General features: G+C 25.9%; 1 protein-coding gene and 1 pseudogene across 6 annotated transcripts; one reads left to right on the top strand and one right to left on the bottom strand.

Moving 5' to 3' along the window:
* Window positions 1-639: 639 nt before the first annotated feature.
* LOC145184387 (active breakpoint cluster region-related protein-like) lies at window positions 640-26,024 on the bottom strand. 6 transcript variants are annotated; one of them, XR_016453859.1, is made up of 25 exons: window positions 24,333-25,995; window positions 22,339-22,508; window positions 20,787-20,921; window positions 19,733-19,918; window positions 19,512-19,622; window positions 19,272-19,314; window positions 19,096-19,148; window positions 17,449-17,559; window positions 17,240-17,364; window positions 17,025-17,095; window positions 16,797-16,930; window positions 15,644-15,727; window positions 11,054-11,116; window positions 10,806-10,881; window positions 10,636-10,712; window positions 10,365-10,461; window positions 3,938-4,006; window positions 3,665-3,759; window positions 3,500-3,584; window positions 3,009-3,184; window positions 2,701-2,762; window positions 1,953-2,030; window positions 1,694-1,828; window positions 1,474-1,579; window positions 640-1,333 (listed from the first exon to the last, which is right to left on the bottom strand). XR_016453859.1 is itself a non-coding variant. In XM_090092025.1 (25 exons), the coding sequence occupies exons 1-25, from the start codon at window positions 25,609-25,611 to the stop codon at window positions 1,015-1,017; spliced, it is 3,957 nt and encodes a 1,318-aa protein (XP_089948151.1). In that variant the 5' UTR covers window positions 25,612-25,995; the 3' UTR covers window positions 640-1,014. The 6 variants fall into 6 exon arrangements, 3 of the variants coding, with proteins under 3 accessions (XP_089948151.1, XP_089948152.1, XP_089948153.1); XR_016453860.1 differs by having other exon boundaries at window positions 10,636-10,709; XM_090092025.1 differs by having other exon boundaries at window positions 3,483-3,584.
* Window positions 12,504-15,284, top strand: LOC149886118 (uncharacterized; annotated as a pseudogene).

Below are 26,024 nucleotides of genomic sequence, written 5' to 3'. Positions count from 1 at the left end.
AATTTTTCAGTCAGTAATCAAAGAAATGAAGCATATTTGTTTATAAAGCATTATACTATCTTGAAAGATAGCAGCACAGAAATTACCATAAATCATAAATAAACATTTTGTGATATTGCAGAACAGATATTACCGCACTTTTTAATTTTTTTTTTTTTTTTGTTTGAAATATTTTAAACTTGAAGAACTTCTAAATTTTAAATTTGCTAATTTTCAAGAGTAAAAGTTTTTTAATAATGGAAGGTTTTTAAAACAACAACAACACAACAGGAACAATATAGTAATTAAGAGTTTATAACATATTCTCCAAATTCTCAGAAAAATTCAATAAATCATTATGTGGATTATTACTCAAACGGAATTTCGGCTCTCACACACATTACCCTAATTTTAAATTATGATCTAGCGAATGATGTCAATCATTATGAAACGGCAAAAAATCAACCATATAATATATGGTTGATTATTTGCCGTTTCATATAACTATATCATAACTTTAAAAACGTTACTTTCTTGACCAATGAAAAAATTTTAAAAATAAATTTACTAATAAAATGTTAATTGTTTAGGTGATAAACCCCAAAATGTTTACCCACACAATTTAACTGAATGATATGATACACGATGATAACAAAATAGTTTACAACACAAAATATACTCTTTTTTGTTTGTTAATAAAGCATACAGCAACAAATAAAATAATAAATATAGCATAATTATGTTGCCAGTCAGAATGTTGTGGCCTTCATGTAAACTGCTTTAAGAAAGCAAAAAAAAACATTAAACATATACAAAATTATAGCTTAAATGTAATGAGCAGATAATAAACATTGATTATAAAAATAGAAAGCAAAATACAAAGTATTAACCAAGAAAAATTTTATTGTTGCATAGGATAATGAATAAAATAATTTTTTTATAAGACATAAAAAATTTGGGTGTGCAATTTACAGAAATGTACACAAAATCACATATACATTTTAGTGAACATTATTTGTATTGCCTAAATTATTCTTATATAAGGAACTCTTCAGCAGTTTGTAACAGATGTCCTTCTAATTTTTTAGCTTTTTCTTTATCAAGTCTCCTCCATAATTCTAAATCATCTTCTGGTAAACATGTCCGAGGATTGTTTTTAAGGGCCAAAAAATATCTGAACACACCCACTTGAGACATCACATCAAGTGCACCGATATCAAATGTACCAACATTACAAGAACTACGCTCACTTTCTTTTTCTGAAAATGTTGATGGTGTACGAAGAACAGTTGGACCAAAGACAGTTGCTAAATTGTTTATACCCATCTTGTTTATGCTTTCAAGTAGTGACACTCTACAGCAAAATTAAAATAGTGAAATTAAAAATGACCATGAAACTTTTAAAAGTACTAAAAAAAAAACAAACCAATTTATATTTTTATATAATCATTTTTATATTTACATAAAACTATATTACGGTATTTATAAAACTACCTTCGTAAATGTTCAAAAAGATAAAGTGTAGTGAGTTTGTTAACTCTGGGAAGTGTGTGTAAAGTATCTAGCATGTATATTTCTTTATCTGCTGGATCAGTAATACCTGAAAGTATTTTAATAAATTAAGAGTTTAAAATAAGTGCAGAAAATTAATTACAGGACTACAGTATAACAATTAATAAAAACAAGTTAAAAAGAATTTTAGAAAGCCTCATACTCAATCCTTCAACAAACTTGTGATAGAGTTTTCCTGTAAAAAGCGATTGTGGGAGTTCCCTAAAGTAGAGCTTTAATAATCCAGCTACAGCATGGATATCGGTTTCTCCGAGCACCAAAACTGCATTCTGTGTGTCTAGAAGTAACGAAAGAAAATTATCAAACTTACAATAATTTAAAACAAGATTTTACAATAATTTAAAACAAGAATTTAAAACAAGAATTCAAATGTGAAAATGTGAATTTCAACTTTTACATACGCTCATTAAAAAGTTTTCTTAAGTTTTGAATTTCAGATGCTACACCAGATAGTCTGTAAATGCCAACTTCTTCCATGCCTGAAACAAAAATAAATATACCATGAAAACACTAAGATATTTGTACCATAAAAATTCTATTTGAAATTTTCTCATTGAAATTCTAAAACCACTTTTTTAAGCTATTTGAATACACAGTAAAAGGGAAAAATAGAAATAGTAATAATTAACAATAACAACAACAGCAACAACAATAACAATAAAAATAATAATAATAATAATAATAATAGTAATAATAATAATAATAATAATAATAATAATAGTAATAATAATAATAATAATAATAATAATAATAATAATAATAATAATAATAATAATAATAATAATAATAATAATAATAATAATAATAATAATAATAATAATAGTAATAATAATAATAATAATAATAATAATAATAATAATAATAATAATAATAATAATAATAATAATAATATTAATAATAATAACAATAATAATAATAGTAATAATAATAATATTAATAATAATAACAATAATAATAATAGTAATAATAATAATAATAATAATAATAATAATAATAATAATAATAATAATAATAACAACAACAACAACAACAACAACAACAACAACAACAACAACAACAACAACAACAACAACAACAACAATAATAATAATAACAATAGTATTAACATCAATGTTGTATAAATAATGTATTATTAAATATCTTTTTTACCTCGTTTTTCAATCTCCTTGATACAACTTATTACAATAACTGGAATAACAGACTTTTCTCGACTAAAAAAAAAATTACATGAAAAAAAAAAACAACCAAAACACAATAAAAAAAAGAAACATACATATAATATGACAATTACATTAACTGTTAAAGAAAAAAAAATAAATTAGTAAGCTAGTGTCTTTACTAAATACAAAAAAAATTATGATTAAAAACATTTCGGATTATCAATCTATTAAAATACAATTTTTTAAATTAAACAAACTGAGATAGAAATGGTAATGTCTGTAATTATATATTTTTACCTACACACAACAGATATGGGTACACCAAATACTCCTGTTTCACAAATGGATTTTGTTTTTTTAATTCCATCCACTGAAGTGGCAAAAGATAAAGACACGCTCATGGAGCTTTGACCTCGATCCAAGCTCAATACAAAAGAATGAATTTTATAGTCAAGTAGATTTTCTCGAGTCAGCTAAAAAAAATAAAAATTTTTGCAATATTACTAATAGTTAAAAAGTTTTACCATTTTTAAATTGAGAATCATAATAATCAAACCGTTTAACTTATTTTGCAGTTTTTTTTATCTGAGAAACACCAATTAATTTTCCATTTACATGTAGGGACAATTTATACGTTGGATTTTAGCATCTTAAGACAATAGTGTAAAACATGCTTAAGTCAACATCTAATATTACTAATGATATTTATGCTTACATTTTCTTTAAACATAAGATCATAAAACCAGGTTTTAACAAAGAAGGTAAACTCACATTAATGGAGCATTTACCACTAATATCATCTCCCATGAGTCTCAGTTTGTTGTAGCATGTTAGACGAAGACAAGTACATGCCTCAATTTCCAAATCAAATTCCTTTAAAAATAACAACAATTTTATTAGAATCAACTGGAGAAGAGAAATTCTAACTCAGAGCAGATGACTTAAATACCTACCTCATCCCAGTGTGGATCAGATCCTCTAGCAGTCTTTGTTTTTGCTTTTTTGAAGTAATGGCCATAGCTATCCATTTCCAATACAACATATGTATCTGAAAAAGAAAATTATAAGGTAAAAAATAAATAATGCAACTTTTTGGAGACTTAAGGATTTGTAAACCATTCACTTTTCAAATGACTAAACATGATCAAAAAAAAAAAAAATTCTTCTAAAATTATACATTTACTGGTAAATACAAAAAATAATGAATAAAGGTATCTATTAAGAACCTGAATTTCGATTAAAGCCTTTTCCATTGCTAATATTCACATACAAGTAGCCGGTGAGTGAGTCTTTATCTTAAAAATGAAAATTACCTTTTTAAAATAAATGATAAGTTAAAAATCAAAAAAGAACTTAAAACATAACTTTAAACAAATCTTTTGCAAGATGGCTGTCATAGTCTTAACTTAGAGCATTTTTAAAACTTCTGATGAACTTTTAATTTAAGTAAAAGTCTATTTGAAATAAAGAGCATTAAAAATATCTTAAACCACAGAATATGGGAAAAACATTTTTCTTAAATTATATAAAGTAAGAAGAAAAAAAAACTTTTTGCATTTGATCTTCATAAACCCCATACTTTATTGCGGAATATTTATTGTGATAAATCAATTTCAACTCAATTTCACTAAAAAAAAAGTCTATTTTATTTTATCCACTTTTGAGAATTTTTGTAGTATTTGATAGAATTAAATAACTTGAATCTCAACTTAGAATTAGCTGTATTTCTAAATTTTCATTAATTACAGCAAATTGGGAATTGTAAAATTTAATCTAAAAGTCAATTATAAATTGAACTGGAAAAATGTTTGAAAATATGAGTCTAATACAGTAGCATGCAGAAGTTTAGAAATATCAACTTTTTTTTAGTTTTTAAAGCATAACTTTTCACAAACATTTTTAAACCAACTGAAATTTTTAGCAAATATTCTTTATATCAATTCAATTCATAATAAAAACCACAAAAATTATAAATTATAACAGACGATAGAAATTTAATTTTTTTTTCAAAAAGGCTTCCATGCAAAAGTTTATAAACAGTATTATACCCTGCAATTAAATCAAGTTTTTGTAAACAAAAGCATACTTAAAAGCCAGAATGTTTGTAAAAATTAATAATTCAATTACTTTAAGATATTTAAAAAAGTATTATCGTCAAAAAATTAGTGAAATTTTATAACTCAATTTTTTTTTGATATTTCAAAAGCATAGAAAAGGCTAAGGAAGTTTCAAATGAAATAAAGAAATTAATTAGAAAAGATGTGGAAAAAATTATGACTTAAAGAAAGATTTCTGAACTTTACAATGTTTCAAAACCAGGAATAAGTCACAGATTATCTAGAGATTTCATCAGTAGAAAGCTATTGAAAACAAGCCTTGCACTGGAAGAGGTAAAGTTACAATAAGAAGGTCAATAGATTATTGGTAAGGTACTCCAAAAAAGATCCTAGCAAGATTACTGTTGAACTTAATACAATTGTGAACTAGTTTCGTGGCATGAATTATAGTGTCAATATAACTAAATGTCTTTTACATCAAAATAATCTCTATAGCCGCTGTCCAGTTAAGAAACTGCTGATATCTGTAAGTTATTCGAAAGCCAAAATAAAATTTGCAATAGATCCTATTAGTTGAACAGTTAATGACAAAAGTCTTTTTCTCTGACAAATCAAAGTTTATGCTATTCAGTAGTGACAGAAATAGTTATGTCAGATGTCCATTTGTAGACAGACTCAATCCTAAATACCAATTACCTACTATTAAACATGGCAGAAGAAATGTTATGGTTTGGAGATGTTTTAGTTGTGACAATGTGGGTCCTATTCATTGCATAGAAGGTATTATGGACCAGAGAGTTTCTTTAGACATCATAAAATATGTTATGCTGTCATATGCAAAGGATTAAATGACTCGGAAATAGATCTTACAACAATATGATGATCCAAAACATTGTACTGAATCTGTTATGGATTGTTTTAAATCACAAAAAATCCAAGTTCTTGAACGGCACTCATAGAGCCTTTGGAAGTACAAATCGACTGCCAAGTAGTTAGAAGAAAACCAACCAAAAAAGACCATAAATTTGCTTTAATTAGAAAATGTTGGTAAAACATTCCCCAGGATGTTCTCATTAATTTACTTCACTCGATACTTCATTGCTGTGATGCTGTTTTAAAGGCAAATGGATTTACCACCTAGTACTAACTATCATATTGAAACTACCTTATTGAAAAATTGACATTTGAATGATTTTTGAAATAAATTTTTATCAAAATTCAATTATTTTTAAACTTTTGCACAAAAGTCTTTTTTAAAACAATTAAATTTTATTAACCATTTTAATTCATAACTTTTGTGAACTGTATAATGAATTGAATTAATATAAAGAACATTTGGTAAAAATTTTAACTGATTTGAGAAAGTTTGTGAAAAGTTATACTTTAAAAACTGAAAAAAAATTTGGTGTTTCTAAACTTTTGCATGCCACTGTATTAGACTTTGAAAATTATCTTGAATATCAATATAAACCAATTTTGGTTTAGATTTTTCAAAGTTACTATGAAAATTATATTTATAAACAAATTTTAAAAACTTGAAACTAAAATAATATAAAACAAAAAAAAAGCATTTAAAATTCAAAACATCAAATAATCTAAAAAATTCAATAATAACAAATTGATTTGATGAACCTAATTCTGCTTTAAGAAAGGATAACATTTACAACTTTAGAGATTGATGTGAGAAACAAAAATTTCTATTTAAAGTATGAGACTTAGAGTATTACCTGAAAGAAAATTATTTTTTAAAACTAACCATCAAATTCAAAGAGACACTTCTGAGATGTTTTCCATTCAGGGTCTTTACAAGAAATCTTTGGGGAGGATAGGGACTTGGATGTTTTCTTTGGAGAATGTAAAACACTGAACAATCGCATTCCACGCTTTGGATGTTCTACACATGGAGATTGTAATGGTGTGTTAGAACATGATGCAGATGATTTATTATTGTTTATTTCATTGGATGGTGTTGGTAAACTGGCAAATTTTTTTATTGCAGAGGTATTTAAGCCCCATCGAGGAAGTTTGCTTTTGTGCTTAAGTTCAACTTGAGATAACGATCTATGCAAATTTTGAACTGGAGTGTTTCCTTGGCTCTTACTGTTAAAAAACATTTTGTGAGAAACATGATGATCTATCTGCAGAGGTAAGATTAAATTTCTAGAAAGTTGTCTTGAGCAATCCCTTTGCAATTCCCCTTGTTTTTCACAACCTAAATTGTTTTGCAAATGACTAAGCTTATTTCCAAGATTTTGATCCTCAAATGCATCATTAAGTTTTTGCATTATAATTTCATGAGTAAGTACATCAATAGGTGCACTTTTTGTTTCATCTTTATATTTGATTGAACAAGACCTGGAATTATCACAATTGATTGAATAAGATCTATCATTATCAGATTTAATTGAACAAGAACTAGCATTATCAAATTCCATTTCACAACTTTCGTAGCACCTCAAAGCAGGAAAACTTTTACAAACCGAGTTATGTGATTTAAATTGACCATTTGCTGATTCTAAATATCTGACAGAAGTATTTAGTTTTGTATAACGTGAAGGTCTATATGTTTTATTTTGCCCTTTTTTTATTGGCATTTGTAAAGAGTCTCTAAAATGAGGAGACTTTTTATAATATGTTGAAGCAAAATCGCAGGCACGCTTTGCATTTGTTGATTCATCTAAGCTCAAATCACTTACATCAGACAGCCTGTGAGAAACATGTGATGATCTAAATGAATTTTGTCGTATCAACTTTTTTTTTATTGGTATTGGTAATCGAGACTCTGGGTAATGTGTGTATCTTTCTGGAATTTCAGTATATAAAGCATCCTGTCTACTGAGCTTTCTTGTCACTGCTGTCATATCTAGCTGTCTTAAAGGAGTAATTTTTTTTTTAAAGACCTTTAAAAAATGAACTAAAAATTTCTAAAAAACCATTTTTTTTTTAAATAAAATTGAAAATAATAAAGAGAACTATGTTATACTAAAGGTGAAAAAAATCTTGTTTTTGAATATAAATATTGAAAAAAGAGGTCTGAGTAACAAGTAAGTAATAGTATTCCACAGAGCATTAAAACAAAATAAGATTGAACTAAGTCACACTGAAGTGTTAGTTGTTAGTAAGTAGAGGGAAAAGTTGTAATAAATGTAGCTATCAACCAAAGGTTTTAGATTTTAAAGCTTAAATAGTATTTACTAGTAATAAGAAATGAAATACCTCTTTAAATAGCTTTATTTTTGATATGATAGTTAAAAATACTTTCATGAAGTATGAAAAAATTATCTTAACTAATTATTTCTAAAACCCATCACAATCACCACTATCATGATCATCATGATCATCACATCATGATCATGATCATTGTGATCATCAATAATTATGATCATCATCATCAATCATGATGATGATGATGATGATGATGATGATGATGATGATGATGATGATGATGATGATGATGATGATGATGATGATGTCATCACCATGTCATCATCATGATCATCATGATCATTTTTATTGTTATTACTATATATTATTTTTGTTATTATTACTATTGTATTATTATTATTACTACAATAATTGTAATTATTGTTTTTATTATCATAACTATATATATATATATATATATATATATATATATATATATATATATATATATATATATATATATATATATATATATATATATATATATATATAACAATAGTGTAGTTATATACCTATATAATAGTAATGATAATAATAATGCTAATAATAATAAGAACAACAACAACAGCAACAACAACAACAACAATGATAGTAATAATAATAATAATAATAATAATAATAATAATAGTAATAATAATAATAATAATAATAATAATAATAATAATAATAATAATAATAATAATAATAATAATAATAATAATAATAATAATAATAATAATAATAATAATAATAATAATAATAATAATAATAATGATAGTAATAATAATAATGCTAATAATAATAATAATAATAATAATAATAATAATAACAATATTAATAATAATAATAATAATAATAATAATAATAATAATAATAATAATAATAATAATAATAATAATAATAACAATAATAATAATAATAATAACAATAATAATAATAATAATAATAACAATATTAATAATAATAGTAATAACAATAATAATAATAATAATAATAACAATATTAATAATAATAGTAATAACAATAATAATAATAATAATAACAATAATAATAATAATAATAATAATAATAATAATAATAATAATAATAATAATAATAATAATAATAATAATAATATTAATAATAATAATATTAATAATAACAATAAAAATAATAACAATAATAATAATAATAATAATAATAATAATAATAATAATAATAATAATAATAATAATAATAATAATAATAATAATAATAATAATAATAACAATAATAATAATAATGATGATGATAATAATAATAACAATAATAATAATAATAATAATAAAAATAATAATATTAATAAAAATTAACAAAGATAAACAAAAAGATATAGCTCTTCCAAGCAACTTTTACAATAATAAACTTCATATCCACTCTACTAGAACAACATCAATCTGAAACAAAAGCTCTTCTTATATTCATGAGCACAACAAAAGGTTGTACAACATATGGTTCAAAGAAAATTTAACATTTCATTTGCATTGCACATGTTTTTCTTTTTTGAACCAAACTATTGAAAAATAGCACAAAAAATTTGAATCATAAAGAAGAAAAAACTTTTTCTTCTTGAATATATTCTTTATAAAAACACAAAAATTAAATAGGATCTTTTAGAAACTACTCTTTATATATATATATATATATATATATATATATATATATATATATATATATATATATATATATATATATATATATATATATATATATATATATATATATATATATATATATATATATATATATATATATATATATATATATGTATGTATATATATATATATGTATATACACACACACATATATATACACACTTATACATATAAATACATACACACACACACACATAAATATATATATATAAACACACTTGTACACAAAAGTATTTTTGAATTTTTAATCTTTTATAAAATCTCCAGATTTGTTTCCCTGTGTAATTCACAAATTTATTTTTCATAGAATTGGCAAAAGTTTAGTTTCTATAGAACATATTTTTACTTGTTAGATTAAATGTATTATTATTCAAAAAAAAGCTATTTTAATAATTTATAAGCAATGTTAAAAAGCTTCATTTTTAAACATCTCACATAGAAAAATCTATTTTTTCAAGCACTATTTGCATTGATATAAATAGCTAAAGTTTTAAACATAATTTCTATTTGATTTTCACACTCACACGCCATCCTTTTTATAAAAAAAGAACTTAGACTTAGCCTTTTTTCTTTGTTTATGTTTTTGTTGAAACAGTTGTAAACTATAAACTAGTATCAAAATTTTAACAATGAAACAGCTTTGCAATATACTGTGTGAACTTGAAAATAGTATTGCTTTAAAGTATAAAGCAGTATTTAACTATTACTTGTCTATGATAAGTGAGTTGATAAAAACTTACCATCAAACTTTGAGAAATCAACACTAAGGGGTCTTAAGCTGGTTGGTCCCAGAAATGGTGATGGCATAGTAGGAACTATAGCACCAAGACGTTGAACCTGTAATAAATCATATAAAACATAAGAACAAAATGTAAATTACAAATGTAACAAAAATAATAAAAGTTTTTAAGTTAAAAATGATATTTTTCCATTAAAAGTGCAAAGTATAAATAATCAAAAATTTTATAAAATTTTTTTTACTTTTCAAGGAAACCATTGATAAGTAAATACCTTTAGAACAGTTTCCAGTGCTTGCTGAAGTTCTAAACTGCTCATGTGGATAGATTCAGCACTTCGAGATTGTACTACTCAAAAATAAGTCTTCATCACATTCTTTTAAAACTATGCTTTTAGGATAAATTGTATTTGACCATGATAATAATAAGATTTTAAATACTTACTTTTTTTTAGCCTTGGTCGCAAAGCTTCAGTCCAAGCTTGATACTCTGTCTCCATATTCAATAAAAATGTAAACACCTGTTTTAAATAATTAGGATAACTTTCATTTCAACAAAAAACTTTCAAGAAATGATAATTTAATAAATTTCTAGCTGCCCTAGCATATATTTAATAAAGCATATGTATCATCTAAATGGACAAAATGTAATTTCAAAGCTTAAGTTCATCTATTGTAATAGAAAAATTTCACCTTTCCATTCTTGTGATACAAAGTAAGTGGTATGTTTGGAAGAATCAATTGCAAAATGTGTTCCTATAAAAAAATATCAAGTCACCCTTATAAATTTTACATAAAACATTTAACTATTAATAATAGTAAAGTTTACTTATAACAAAAACATAGATCATGTGTCTGAGAATGATGATTGCATAATCTGGTTATATTGATATATATACTGACACTAAAAGAAAAAAATGTCTGCCTAGCCTCCTGTGTCAAAGAAAGAAAGAAGAAATTTGTTTTTATATCTGCATTTGGAAATCATTTAGTTCTTTGTGTTTAGTAAGTTTCCAGGCTTGTACTTTTTGTAAATACATAATTTGCAAGTTCTTGTGGCTAGATTGTAGCATTTAAAGCTTTCCACTTATTTATAGGTGCAAAGTTCTTTTATCTTCTATACTTCTTTTTACAACTTGTACTTTTCCATATTGAAAGATTTTGTGTGGTTGGCAAATTGTAATTTCAAGGATGTTTTGCAAATACTGTAACAACTTTTTTCTTTCATTTCAGAGTTAACAGTAATAATGGCTTGGTATATGATGGTTATTATAAGGTATTGCTAATATGAAGGAACACTTTGCTTTATCAATGCAGTAACAAGTTGTATTACTGACATTTTTTGTGAAATGTAGTGGTTGTGTAAGTTTATGACATTTTATGACTTTTATGTTTGGCAGGCAGGCTCACATTGACAGAGTTTCTGTTAAATATTTTGTGGAGTTGGTGAAATGGAAAATAGTGATCAACTAGGTTTAAAATCCACTTTCCTATATTTGTACTAACATTTTTACTGAAAACAGGATTGAACCTGATAATGTCGCACTTACAACTTTTGTTGATAACAGGGTGCTATAACCAAATTATTGAAAAGTTTTCTTATACATAGGGGTGGAATTTTGGAAAATGCTTTCACTAGATGAAGTGACAGGCAATAGTATCTCAATAGAGGGTGGAATTTGCTTTAATATGTGATTAAATTTGGCATGAACATAAGGACATAGAACATCTTCATAAGAACTTAGGACATCTTCGAATTTACTGTAAGGTTGAAATGCCAAATCAACCTTATTGTAATCAACCTTATTGTAATGTTGAAACAATTGGAAAGTACCAATAAGCTCACAAACCTCTGCATCATCAAAAGCACTAATTTAATTTCAGATTTTGATTTAGGATTTGATTTTATGTATGTATGTATATATGTATGTGTGTGTATATATATATATATATATATATATATATATATATATATATATATATATATATAAATAAATAAATAAATATATATATATATATATATATATATATATATATATATATATATATATATATATATATATATATATATATATATATATTAGGGTGGTCCTTATTTTCGAAAATTCATTTTTTTTCAAAATTATTTGTAATTTTGTTCAGTTACACCAAAACATTAAAAATACAAAATTTCAGCTCAATCCAATAATATTAACACGTGCCGCACTGGCCCTAAAGTTTCATGCATCTGACTGTCTAACATGCTATGACGAGTCGGCGCAACTAACCACCAAGTGCATTCTGAATTCGCTACAAGCGCAACTACAAGTCTCTACAAGTCAATTTTGTTTTTACATATTATTTGTTCAATGCTACATTCGTTTTAGTTTCGTACATGAAGTGCATAAGAAAAGACATGCTATATAAGTAATTGATAAAAGTGCTAAAATGTCCACTTTTCGGAAAAATATTTATCTAGTTGGAGTGATGAAAATTCAAATCTGCGGTAGTAAATTACCATGTAAACGAGATGTTTTGAGTGTACTTTTTTATAACATGAGAGTGGTAAATTTAAATCTTAATGACAACAGTGCTTTAGTTATTGATGAAGTGGTCGTTTTTTGGAAAAAAGCAAGAATCCCAGTTCAAAACCGTTCAAACTGTATTTTGAAATTAAAATCTTTGTACGATAATGTCAGAAATTTAGAAAAATCTAAAAATAGAGATACTGAACGGCAGAGAGAAAAAGAAAATGATTTTAAAGAAGCTTTAGACAACCTTTTTGATATTGCCACCTTAAATGCGTTAAATGAGATTAAAATCGCCGAAGATAGAGAATTTTTAATTAAGCAAAGGGAGAAAGGTAGAGTAGGTTGTATGTTGGGAGTAGATATCAAATTATTACGTAAGGAAAAGCGGAAAGAAGAACGCACAGCTGCAGAGTTGAAAAGAAAAGAAGATTTGTTGGAAAATTCTAGTTGTTCGATTGCATATTTTGAAATGGAAGATAAAGAAAACGAAGATTCACAGAAAAAAGTGATAAATCAAGACAACAGTGAAGATGACACATTTAATATTGGAATCTGAACAGGGTCCATCTTCAAACAAGAGAGGTCGAAAGACGTTAATGACACCACGCCTGGCCGCTGCCTTGGACAAATGTAAAGTGAGTGACAGGGATGCAATGCATATTATTTCTGCCATCCTAGAAGCTCTTAATATAGATATCACCGATTTTGTTCTCAATAGATCGTCTATCAAAAGAAATAGAGAGATTTTGCGGAAAATAAAATATTCATCAATAAAATTGGTAGGAAATGATGCAAATTTTATTGAAGTGCATTGCGATTCCAAATTATTGCCTGATATCACAAAAAATGAGAAAATTGATCGGCTTCCTGTGATCGTGGTTGGTTTAGATTTTGAACAATTATTAGGAGTACCTGGAATTGCATCATCAGGAGGATCGGAAGTTTGCTCTGCTGTATTCCATATCACTGATGAATGGAATTTAACCGAAAAAATTCAAGCCTTTTGTTTTGATACTACAGCATCAAACACTGGACATATAAAAGGAGCTGCAGTTCTGCTTCAACAAAGGTTAGGGCGAGATATTTTGTGGCTTCCATGCCGACACCATATATTTGAGGTCGTTTTGGCTGGTGTATTCACGAGGACAAAAGCAATTGTAGCATCCGGCCCTGAAATTGCTCAATTCAAAGCACTGAAAGAAAACTGGAAGAATATTGATAAAATGAAATTTTTAGATTATACCAGCGATTAAGCCGTTTATAATGCACTGAAAGATGTAGCGCCAGAAATTATTTATTTTGTGAAACAGAAACTTGCAGAAGAGCAACCACGTGATGACTACAAAGAGTTTTTGCAATTGACGCTCATTTTTTTGGGAGATAAAACAAATGTGAGTTTTAGGGCCCCCGGTGCATATCATTTAGCGAGATGGATGATTTATTGTTTAAAACTTTTTTTATTTCGCGATCAAATGAAAATGAGAAAGGATAATTCAAAACTGAATGCAGAAATTTGCATTTTCATTGTATACTGTTATGTAGAGGCCTGGTTTTTAGCAACGAATACTACAGGAGCTCCCCTAAATGATATATATTTTTTGAAAATTGGTTAAATTTAAAAATATTAATGAAAACATTGCAACTATTGCAATAACAAAATTTTTAAACCATTTATGGTATCTAAGTGAAGTGTGCTGCCATGGCAATATTTGACAATAGAATTGAGAGAGTTGAAAAAATTAGAATGGCTCAAAAAACTATGGAATGTGCAAGTAAAAACATAGAGACTGTGAATGAAAAAGAAGAAGAAAATGAAGAGACAGAAGTCATTGAGAAAAAACTTATTATTGTCCGCCAATTCACTTCAGTTATTTAAACGATTCAGTATTTGTGTTGAATTTCTTCAGGACGATCTGCTGAATTGGGAAAACAGAGAGGATTATCGCACAGGAAAAAATATCATTTCAACCTTAAAATGTACAAATGATATTGCAGAAAGAGGAGTGAAGTTGATTGAGGATTACAATGAAAAAATGATGAAAAATGAGCATCAAAAACAATTTTTGATACAGGTATGTATAAACAAATTTAATTTTTTGTTATTTTTTTCTTGAACACATTCTATAGGCTAGGTTTAGAAAACACATTCAATATTATTTTTATTTTATTCAAGTTGTACCGGATCAGGGGTACCGGAGAGAGTTCCCAGTCGCCACAAAAGGAGGCTTACTTTAATCCCAAATATGTATCTGAAGTGGATTTATCATTTCAATAAATAAAAAATATAGTATTAGGATAAACTATATCTTTATTTTACGTTTTAATTTTAATTAGTATGTTTTTATGCTAAAATTTAAAAAAAAAAGCATAATTTTATGTTTACAGTCAAGCGTACATTGTCGTTCTTATAGGTAACTGCCTTACATTGAATCTCACAACTTCAGTGTCGATGCAGCAACGTGTTAATATTAACCGATTGAGCTGAAATTTGGTATATTTTCATGTCTTATATAAAGGTACATTCTGGCAAATAATTTCAAAACAATTCAAAAAAAAATTTTTTTCCTTATAAATAAGGACCACCCTAATATATATATATATATATATATATATATATATATATATATATATATATATATATATATATATATATATATATATATATATATATATATATATATATATATATATATATATACATATAATAAACAAAAATAACATTAAATTACTCAAAAATTAAAAAAAAAATTATTTTATGATCATTTTACATTACCTGATCCGTAATTTTTTTTTTTAACTTTTCCACACCTCTACTGGAAGAGCGTGATGATGCTGCTGTGCTGGATAGATTTCTTCTCTAAAATCCCATAAGAAAAAAAATTTGTTAAAAATTATTTATTTTATGCTTAGTTTTTTGCTAGAGCTAATGATAAAGGATTTCTAATCAACTTAAAAGTTTTTAAATTCCATTAGTTAAATTTATTGACAATACTTTTTTAACCTGTTGAAAGACACTTGTGTCTATAGCTGTCAAAGCTAAGTTCACTATGTGGCATGACAGCAAAAGCTGCAGCCTAATTAAAGGTGCTGAATTGATCAAAATTAAATTTATTTAAGCAGAAAAAGTAAAACTATACTTCTAATATAATAAAAATTACAAAAACATATAGTGTTAATTCTCAAAGTTCACTTGTTCCTACTGTTTATCAATGTGTTAATAAAATTACTAATAAAATAAAACATAAAAGATCAGAGTCTTTATCACATTAACAGTGAGACACACAATGATAAACTTAAACTACAACTTTTTATTGTTACTATTTAATTATGAAAAGCTAAAAGTTCTTCTATGTAATAACAATAGCATAAATTTATTCAAATATGTAGTGACGTGATGAAATATAGTGATAATTATATTACATCATCATTTTTATTGGTGTCACTTATATCTCCATCAATAAAAATGATGGAGATATAAGTGAAGCCAATAAAAGTGATGAAGTGAAAACTGAGTTAAAAAGAGAAGATAAGGATTGCATGTTGCATTTTTAACTGGAAGTATAAATTTTACAAATATAAATTAATTTCTTAAATTTATTTAAAAGTACATAACCATAATAACATTGTAGTTTACATATAACTAATATTTATAAATAATTGTGTATTTTACATATAATTAATATTTGTAAATAATGCAATATGATGTAATTATTATAATAATAGTATTCAGTATATAAGTTGAGTCTTTGAGTTTTATATTTTGTTAATAATAATAAACACAATTTTATAACTTTTATTTCAAGTTTACTTTTTACCCATTCTTCTTATTCTTTTTTTTTTTCAATCATTAAATTACTAAAATATAATGCTGAGTATAATAAATATAAGTATAACAAATTATTAAGCTAACTTGTAAATTATAATACCCTATATGGATTATCGATTGATACAACATTTTGTAATGGCATAAAATCTTTTCGCATTTCAGCACGGAGGTTTGCAATATTGGCTCGAAGTTTATCACACTCAGCTTTTGATGATATAGGAATAGGAGTTGAAGCTGTAAACAAAATGATGAAAATTTTTGATAATGAAACTTTAAAATGAAAATTTTCAAAAGACCAACTTATAAGAAAAAGGTCAATAGAACTTACGTTCTGAGTTTTGATATGGTTTTAGGCTTATATCAGATAGACCTGCATACCATTTACACACATAAATGTCACTAAGTAAAGTAAGAATTAAAGAATAGTAATAAAAAAAGTTCAATAATAGAAAAAGTTGAATAATTGAAAAACTTAAATAACCAAACAAAGTTATCAATAAACAGCAAAAAATCTTTAGTGTGTAAATTTTTTTTTTAACCCACCGAGCTGGTTTCAGCTTGGCAGATATAATAACATCATTAAATAGTATAAGACTGCGAGCACTGCGACGACCTTCATCTATCTCAACTACAAAAGCTTCTTTTAATAACTGTCGCTGACGCTTTTTCTGGAAGAATAAATATACTATTGTTAAGCAAATATTATAAAGCAAAAATGAAATTAAAGAAAAACACGCAAAACTAAAGAAAACCTTTTTTGGTGAGTCTACATTAACTTGTTCCATTAAATCAAAAAGTGCTCCACTAACTTCAACAATTAAAGGATGGTCTGGGTGATCAGGTGATGTATACTTAAGGAGATCCTACCAGAGTAAGAAAAGTAATAATAATAATAAAAAGAATGGTGTCATTCTAATCAATTAAAAAACAAACAAAACAAAACAAAACAAAACAAAACAAAAAAAGAATCTTGGTAGTTTGGATAACTTTCTTTTATAACATAACACCTGATGACCAAAAAATTAGACAAAATTTAAATCAATTTATGTATGCTATTCATATTCATGCAATTGAAATAAATTAGTATATTTATAGGGAATTTAATACTCTATTAAAATTATATTATAGTTTAAAAATATTAATTAAAATGGCTCTGTATAAAACAAGTTTGCAAGAAGACCTAAGAAAATGCATTTGCCAATTTAGAAATTTGCATCTGGAAAAGCTAAAAATCTTCACAGTAAAACACTTTCTAGATGAATGAGAATTGAAAAAGACCATATATCGTGCTCTAGAACGTGTAGACAATATTTTAGGCTATCAAAGAAAAAAAGGAAGCAGTCCAAAGGCAAAAAAAATGGACAAAAAGCACATAGATCAATTGAAAAAGGCATTTGATATTCATCAGGGTGTTTCACAACGTCAAGTAGCCCAAAGATTAGATTGTGACCAATTGTATATATCTAAAATTCTTAAAAACAAAACGAATATTAGATATTACAAGAAGAAAAAGATTCCACATCGAAGCGAAAGCCAACTAGCTCGAATCAAACTTTTGTGTCGGCATGTATATCGCAATTTTCGGAATTTTGATTTTCTCTTAGATGACGAATCATATTTTACATATGCAAATACAAAATTGGCTGGCAACAATCGCTTCTATTCTAGGGACATGTCATCTACAACTAGCGACATCAAGTTCAAAAGAAAGAAGAAGTATGAGGAAAAGGTGCTAGTCTCAACAAAAGAATTGTCTTAACAAAATGGATCCGGAAGTGGCAAAGCGTTATGCCTCAATGACTTCAGTTCATCTAGGTCAAATTGCTTCTAATGATGTTATTGAAAATCAATATATTTTTTTAAATATCATATAATTGTTTATAAATTTGTTTTAAATTAAATTTGATAGCTATGTAACTATGGCTATAATAACAATTTTAAAGTTGTCTCATTTTTTAGTCATCAGGTGTTAAATATCCAAAATACTTAAACTCCTCTATTTCAACATGAAATCTTATGGATTACTTGATTAGATTACTGCATCATTTTTCCTTTCTGCACATAATTTCTACATTTTACTTAGTAAAAATTTTAGTCTTGTGAAAAGTCTTTGAGGAAAACTGTTTTGATGCTCTTTGTTACATTCATGTGGTTATTTTTATCCACAAAAGAGTCAGGGTATATATAAATATATACACATAAATATACATATAAAAATTATATTAAATTTGAGCAAATCATAAAAACCCTAAAAGCAACTTTTTAAATATCAACAAGCCTCATTGTTTGATAAAGTAAAATTCAAATCTTGGTAACTTTCTCTCTTCATTTCATTTTAAAGTCAGAGAGAACCAAGATTTAAGATTTAAAGGAAAATCAAGAAAAAGAGAAAAAGTTACATTTAAAATGAGTGAATATTGCGTGATGCGATCAACAGGTTTGTAAAGAAGATCTAAATTATAAAGAAACCATTTAAAAAAAGATGTAACTGAAATACTTATACTTTAAATATTATAAATAATAATAATATTAAAAGTCAACCAACAACTTATAGTTTTTAAAAACAAGAAATTACTTTCAAGAGTCAATGGATCTTTTAAAGTTTGAATTTTGATATCCTAAAAGTTAAAGAGACAGTATAAAAATTTGCTTAGAATTTAGAAAAAATAAATTATAACAAGCATTACTGATAAGGTTTATAACCAGATTATATAAATGTTACTTATCAGGTTTAAAATAAACATTAAAAAGGTTAACATTTTAGTGTTTGCATTGTTTTGAATTTGCAATCATAAAAAACTACTTTGGAACAAACCTGCTCCATTACAGCTTTAAACTGTTGGTTAGCATTTCGACACTTGTTCACTGTCTCCATGGCATGACTATAGTTTCCAACATATGAAGAATATAAATTGAAACCTTGCATCTAAAAATGAAATAAATTTATACTTGTTTTTTGCATTGAAATTTTAAAACAAAATCAGCATTTACCCAAAATAAGAAATACAAAAAAATACACACACACACTTAACATACAATCATAACAAACAAATCTCCAATTAATAGCTTGTCATTCCAGTTTTCAATCCGTGGTTCAAGTGCATTCAAAAACTCTTTATGTAGTTCATATAATTCTTCAGCTCGACCAAATATTGATTCAAAATCTGCTGCTGTTAGAATAGGCTGAGATGATTTAATTGATAGCCGTAGAGGTTTCATAAACTACAAATATTAAGTCTTGATAGTAATAACTTTGTTAGATTTCTTTAAGCATAACACAATCATTTGTGAAAATGTTATTACAATAAAAAATGTTTAAGCTATTATTCATTTCAAGTAAATTTTCCTGATTTCTAACAGAAAGAAATGTTTAATTGAAATATTTGGCAATTCAAAGAACGATTTTTTTAAAGAACGATTTTTTCAAAGAAATATTTATTTATGTATACACTTCACTGTTCAACAATTTCCTGCTAAAAAAAAAATTTTCATTTTTATAACAAAAGTTTTAAGAAAACTTCCTAAACTAATTGTCTGATTGTCAATTACTTACTATATTACTTATTATATTATTACTTTATATTTATCATATTACTATAAAAATGTATTATGAAGCTGGAGTAATCTTTTGATAACAAACTCAGGGAACTTTTATTTACCATTAATTGTGCCAAAAAAAACCAATGAAGCAGTAAATTGATACAATGTATTATTGGAATTAATTTTTCTGTTATATTTGCACAAACAATATCATCCTATGATCATTCAAAAAGAAAACGTGTCTGTTACCTTTTATATTTTACTACTTCCTTTAAAAATATATCACATATACAAACTTGCTAACTATACCCTGGCTTGTTGATCATATGCATCTTTTGTACTTTTAAAAACTCTGTTCTAAGTTTCTTGCTTCTAGTATAACAAAACTTTTATACTTATAAACAAGCTCTATTTAAATACAAAAAATTATTATTTAATAAAAATTCTGTTTTGTTTACCAGATAACAAGCAATGAATAGAAAAAAAACAACAAATGATTAAAGATTACAAAAACAAAACATCAAATCTAATACAAAAAGAACAAACACACTTTCATCAGCATATCCAAGCAGTCATAATACCGCTTCTCATTTTCAAACAAATCCATCACAACAAGTTTGCGTGTTTGTGTTGCTTTAATAAGTCGACAATCTTCTTCTGACAAGTGAACTTCTTCTTTAGGAAACTTTTAAAAATGAACAAATTTTAAGGCTGTTATTTTTATAAAAACACACCAATTAAAAAAAGAAAAACCTTTTTTTTTTAACATAATAAACGCACACAATAAACCCTCTTGTTGTTTAAAAAAAATCCTTAAGTATGAGGGATTCAAATTCACTATTAAATTGAAGTGGTTTTTTAAAAAATTTTCAAACTCAGTTTTTAAAAATCAAAAGAGCTGGTTACAATTGGTTACATTTTGAAAAAATTTAATTTTCAAGTTAAAAAAAAAAAAAAAAACACAATAATACTTTAAAATAAAGTAAAACATTAGGCTTTGCAATTGAAATTACATTTTATCTTAACTTGCCATTTTTTACTAGAAAGTATCTTATTTATAGTTAAAAACCAGGTGAAAAATTTAACTAGATTGATAACTATAATAATACTATATTATTTATACTATGCAACTTTAAATTTTCTTACACAGATTGTTAGGTCACTACATGTTTTATTTGATCTACATTACAGATCAGTTTTTATGAAACTGTATTTTAAGAGCATCAAATTGGTCCATTTTCTACTGAATGCTGTTCAGGGAAAATAGATTCTATGTTCATTCCAGAACATTCATTAGTTTTATTTGAAAACATCAATTGATGCTTGAAAACCATATTTGCCATTGCTTACGTTTTAAGTTCAACGAAGGAGAAAACACAAGTGAGGCATTTCAAAACAATAAAGAAAGTAACCCTGATGCCTCCTTAAACACAAAAATTGCTTATAAATGGTTTGTGAAAAGGAGATCATTTTTTAATAAGGTGATTATTTTGAACCCTCTAATATTCAGAAATATTGCACATCTTTTCAGATACAACTGATGACCCAATATTTTTTTTCAAATACATTTTCACAGACCTAATGTTTTCATGAATATTTATAATACTTGAGTTTTAGTAATCTTAGCCAGCATCCATCATAGTTGAAATCTAAAATATTTATTTATAGTGGCTTTTCTGTATATTTTTACAAAAACTAAATATTTTTAGTTTCTAAATGATTTAAATAACATAAACTTAATGATTTCAATATAACTTCCATTAATGAAAACCTTTGATTTCAACCAGAGAATCAGAGGTCTAGAATTGGTGAACTTAATATACAAATCATATAAACAAAAAAAACCCTTAGTGTTGGTCAGTATTGCTCTATTAAATCTGAATTTCAAATAAGGGGCTGCCAGTTAAAAAATGCTTGAAAAATATCAAATTCATTGACAGAAAATGCAATTTTATTTGCACATGCTTGATCTTGATTTATATTGCAATAGTTCTAATCTACCTCTTGATATGTAACTCTTAAAAAGCTTATTTAATTGAGAAGCTTGATAATACATTTAAAAATAATGTAAATAACTTTTTTAACAACATACAATAACATACTTTTTCAGAATAAACTTTTTTTTCACTTAATAAAGTAGATGTAGGTCTTGATTTTGTTTTACAAACCAAATTATCATCAGATTTTGAAATCTTTATTCCAGAAGATAACCTTTTTTGAAATTGTTTCCTCTCAAATGACTTCTTTGGTAAATCATCTGAATCCTCTTCATCTAAATGTTTAATGCATTATAAGTATTATAAGTATTAAAATGTTTAATGCATTGTAAGTATTATAAGTATTAAAATGTAAAAATCTAAATAAAGTTAAAAACCTAAAATTAGGTTCAAGATTTATTTTGATAAAATGTAGCTGTCTTTTTTTAAAAACTGTTATTAACTTTGAAAAATGTATAAATTAACTTTGTGGATAGATAATTATTTTCAAACGAACTAAAAAAATTTTATGACTAAAAAAATAAATGTAAAAAAAAGCACTAGGTTTTATATTTAACTTAAAAGTAAATGGCTGAGTCATATGTTGTACTTTTGAGTTGTTAAAAAAAACCTGACAATCCCTTGAATGATGAAAAGGTTCTTTTTTAGTAGAGCATCTCCTTAAATAAATTTTTGAGTTACTTTATGCTTATTATATCTCCACTCTCCAACATACCATGATTAAATATGGGTGCATCACTGTTGACTTTGATGTTAACAACCAAGTTGTATAAATAGCTTTATTGTCAAATGTATTTTGGAACTTTGGAGGGTTTTACATTAATAATTACCTCAGATAATTAACTTACTGGTTGCAATCTTTATTTAAGGGAAAAAACCAATTTGTTTGTAAGAAAGAGTATAGTACATAAAATTTTGTACCATAAGCATATTTAATACAAAAATGTAAGATGACTCAGTTGCATCAGAGTAGAGCTGCATCATATCAATGGCATATAAAGCTCAATGACTTTGTATGCCATCAGACTTCTCTGATTGTCATGATTTGAGTAATAGTATGACATGGAAAACCATTGCATACCTGAAATCAATTATTAGATTTCTTTATATCTAATTTAATGGGTGCTATTACAACATTATAGGCAATTCAACATACAATTTTACAAACTCAATAATAAGAATACTTGATGTCATTGTACTAATGGAATAAGAATACTTGATGTCATTGTACTTGCAAATTTCCAGAACCTCCTCAGTACATAGTTGATTATTAAATCTTATAAGCTCTCTTAATAAACCACCTTACTGTCCAGCATACATTCTGAAAACTAATGATATGAATCTTTATCCATACCTATGAGTCTGAGTCACCTTATATGTTGAATGCTATAGAAAAATATTTCAGTTGTGTAATTCTGGAAATAGCTGGTTGAAGGTCTGCAAATAAAACAGAATGATAGTTAACTAATTCACAATTTTTTTGAAACAGCATAGTAATTGCCTTAAGAAGAAATGGTTGAATTTCATCACCCTTAGTGCCAATAACTTTTATGGTAGTATTTGTACTTTTAAGGTGATTTAGAGAATTATAAAAACATTTTCAAATTCTCTAAGTAAACTTTAGGTCATTTTTTTGAATGTTTTTTTTAAATACTATTTAACATTTATACATTTTAAAATAGGACAGTTTTAGTTATTTCATGTATTATAGTAGAAGAAAAGATTATGTTGTTCCATAGTTATAAAAATGGTTTATTACTGAAGCTTACTTAGTACTAAAAAGCTTTACTTTATCATTTTTTTAAAAATATAACAAAGAAAAGATTTTTGTATTATAACATTAAAAAAAACTCTAAGTTTTTTATTTGATCTTTACATTTTATCGATAGTATCATTTAAAATAATTTTAAATCAATCTATTCATAAAAATTTTTAATTTCTTACTCTTATCTTTAATACTTTATATTAATTATTTTACCTACAACAAAAAGTTTGCACTTATAATTCAGTTAAGTCTTGCAATTTATTTTTAAATGTAAAAATAAAAAATTTAATACAAACTGGTTATAAAACAATTTTAATAGAAAGTTAAAACATACCAAAGGATTGACCTTCTTCATCACTTTCCCCCCATTTTTGCAATGATGCATATTCATCTGATGTCATTTCTCGATAAAGAGTAGATGGTAAATTATTAGAAGCATTCAAAGCTGATTCATTTTCTGATCCACTGTCATCACTTTGTCCAGCTTTTAAACAGTCATTTTTTATATACAAATGTTCCCCTACTTCATATAAATCTACTTCTTTATCTTTTTCATGCACATTTATAATTATTGACGGTCTTGTAAAGACATTTTCATCACTATCATTATTTATTAAATCCAAATTTTCACTATCTATACTTTCATTTGTAACATCAAGTTTATCTGAGAACAAAAATGCTTTACGATCTTCTGAACCATGACGTTTTTTAAGGTATTGACGTTTGTCATTTATGTCTGGTGTTGTTTCGCTCTCACTTATAGAAACTACATGTTCCAGTATAGGTTTTAGTGTGATATTTTGATGAGTTTCTTTAGGACTGTTTAATGGTTGAAACTCTTCATCTTTACTTAGCACACTCTCAGGTGCTTTAACAAAAGATGTTTTCTTTGTAAACTGACTTATATTTACATAACTAGGTTCATCACCACTACTGTCACTATCATTATCTATTTTCTCTTGTTTAGGAAATGGAAGTATTTTTTTGGATTGTAGATTTTCATTGTTCTTATTTTCATTAGTAAATACATCTTGAGGTAAACTTGAAGAACTTTGATTAAATTCAAATGCAACAACTGATTGAGGATTAGATGAATTTTGTAAATTTTTCTCTAACTCATCTTCAATATTTTCATCATTAGAAATAGATTTGTTACTTTGGGCAGAGAAAGTAGTTGAATCTGTGCTATTACTCAAATAAGCCAATGATAAACTTTGCGTATTTGAGTTTTTTAACTCACTTAAAGATTTTGATGGCAACTTTGTGGTTTGAAAACTTGAAAATGTTAGATTAGATTTTTCACTATTTAAGTCAAAGACTTCAATTTTATTAAAACTTTCTATATGATCACTGGCAGACATTAAAGGACGAGGTTTTTCAATATTGGTATTTTCTGTAGTATCTAAAAAATTATTATCATCTTTTAACATCAAAAGAAATCCATAAATAAATTCTTCTTTTTTTAACTCATTCCTTAACTCTGATAATCGTTTTTCAGACCTTGTAAACTCCTTTTCATGTGCAGCTTGAGAAGAAAAGAATAATAAATCTGGAATAGTAGAGTTTGGAAATAATACTTCCCAATCACGTATAAATTTTTCTTTGGGTTCCATAGCAGTTTGTTTAGTAATCTTAGCTCAATATAACTATCTCGGAATTATATAGTCAAAGCGAAGTTAATGCACATACTAGAATTCGTCAGAAGAAATTTCAAAAGTCTGTCTTTAAATATTTTAAATTTTACTTAAAAATAAATCTAATTTAAAACATTTACGGTCAGCCATTTGTATAAGACGATATTGAATATTGATAAGTCATTAGTATCAATACGCAATAAGAAAGCCTATCTCGATTTCTCGATATGTTGCTCACAATAATTTCTCGTTTAACTTCGAACATTGACGTTGATGTATATGCGCCTGCATGACGCAGTTATTCCTTCTATTGGCTATGACATCAGCAAACGATACACCTTCACCAACATAAAGCAAGCGAGTGTTGGCAAAAAAACTTTCATTTTAAGATT

The sequence above is a fragment of the Hydra viridissima genome, unplaced genomic scaffold (assembly GCF_058129835.1).
Source record: "Hydra viridissima isolate aposymbiotic clone 2 unplaced genomic scaffold, HvirCarnegie_v1 scaffold_7, whole genome shotgun sequence".
In the NCBI taxonomy this organism is placed as follows: domain Eukaryota; kingdom Metazoa; phylum Cnidaria; class Hydrozoa; order Anthoathecata; family Hydridae; genus Hydra; species Hydra viridissima.
Note: the sequence above shows the minus strand (reverse complement) of the source record. Positions and strands in the feature narration are given on the sequence as shown.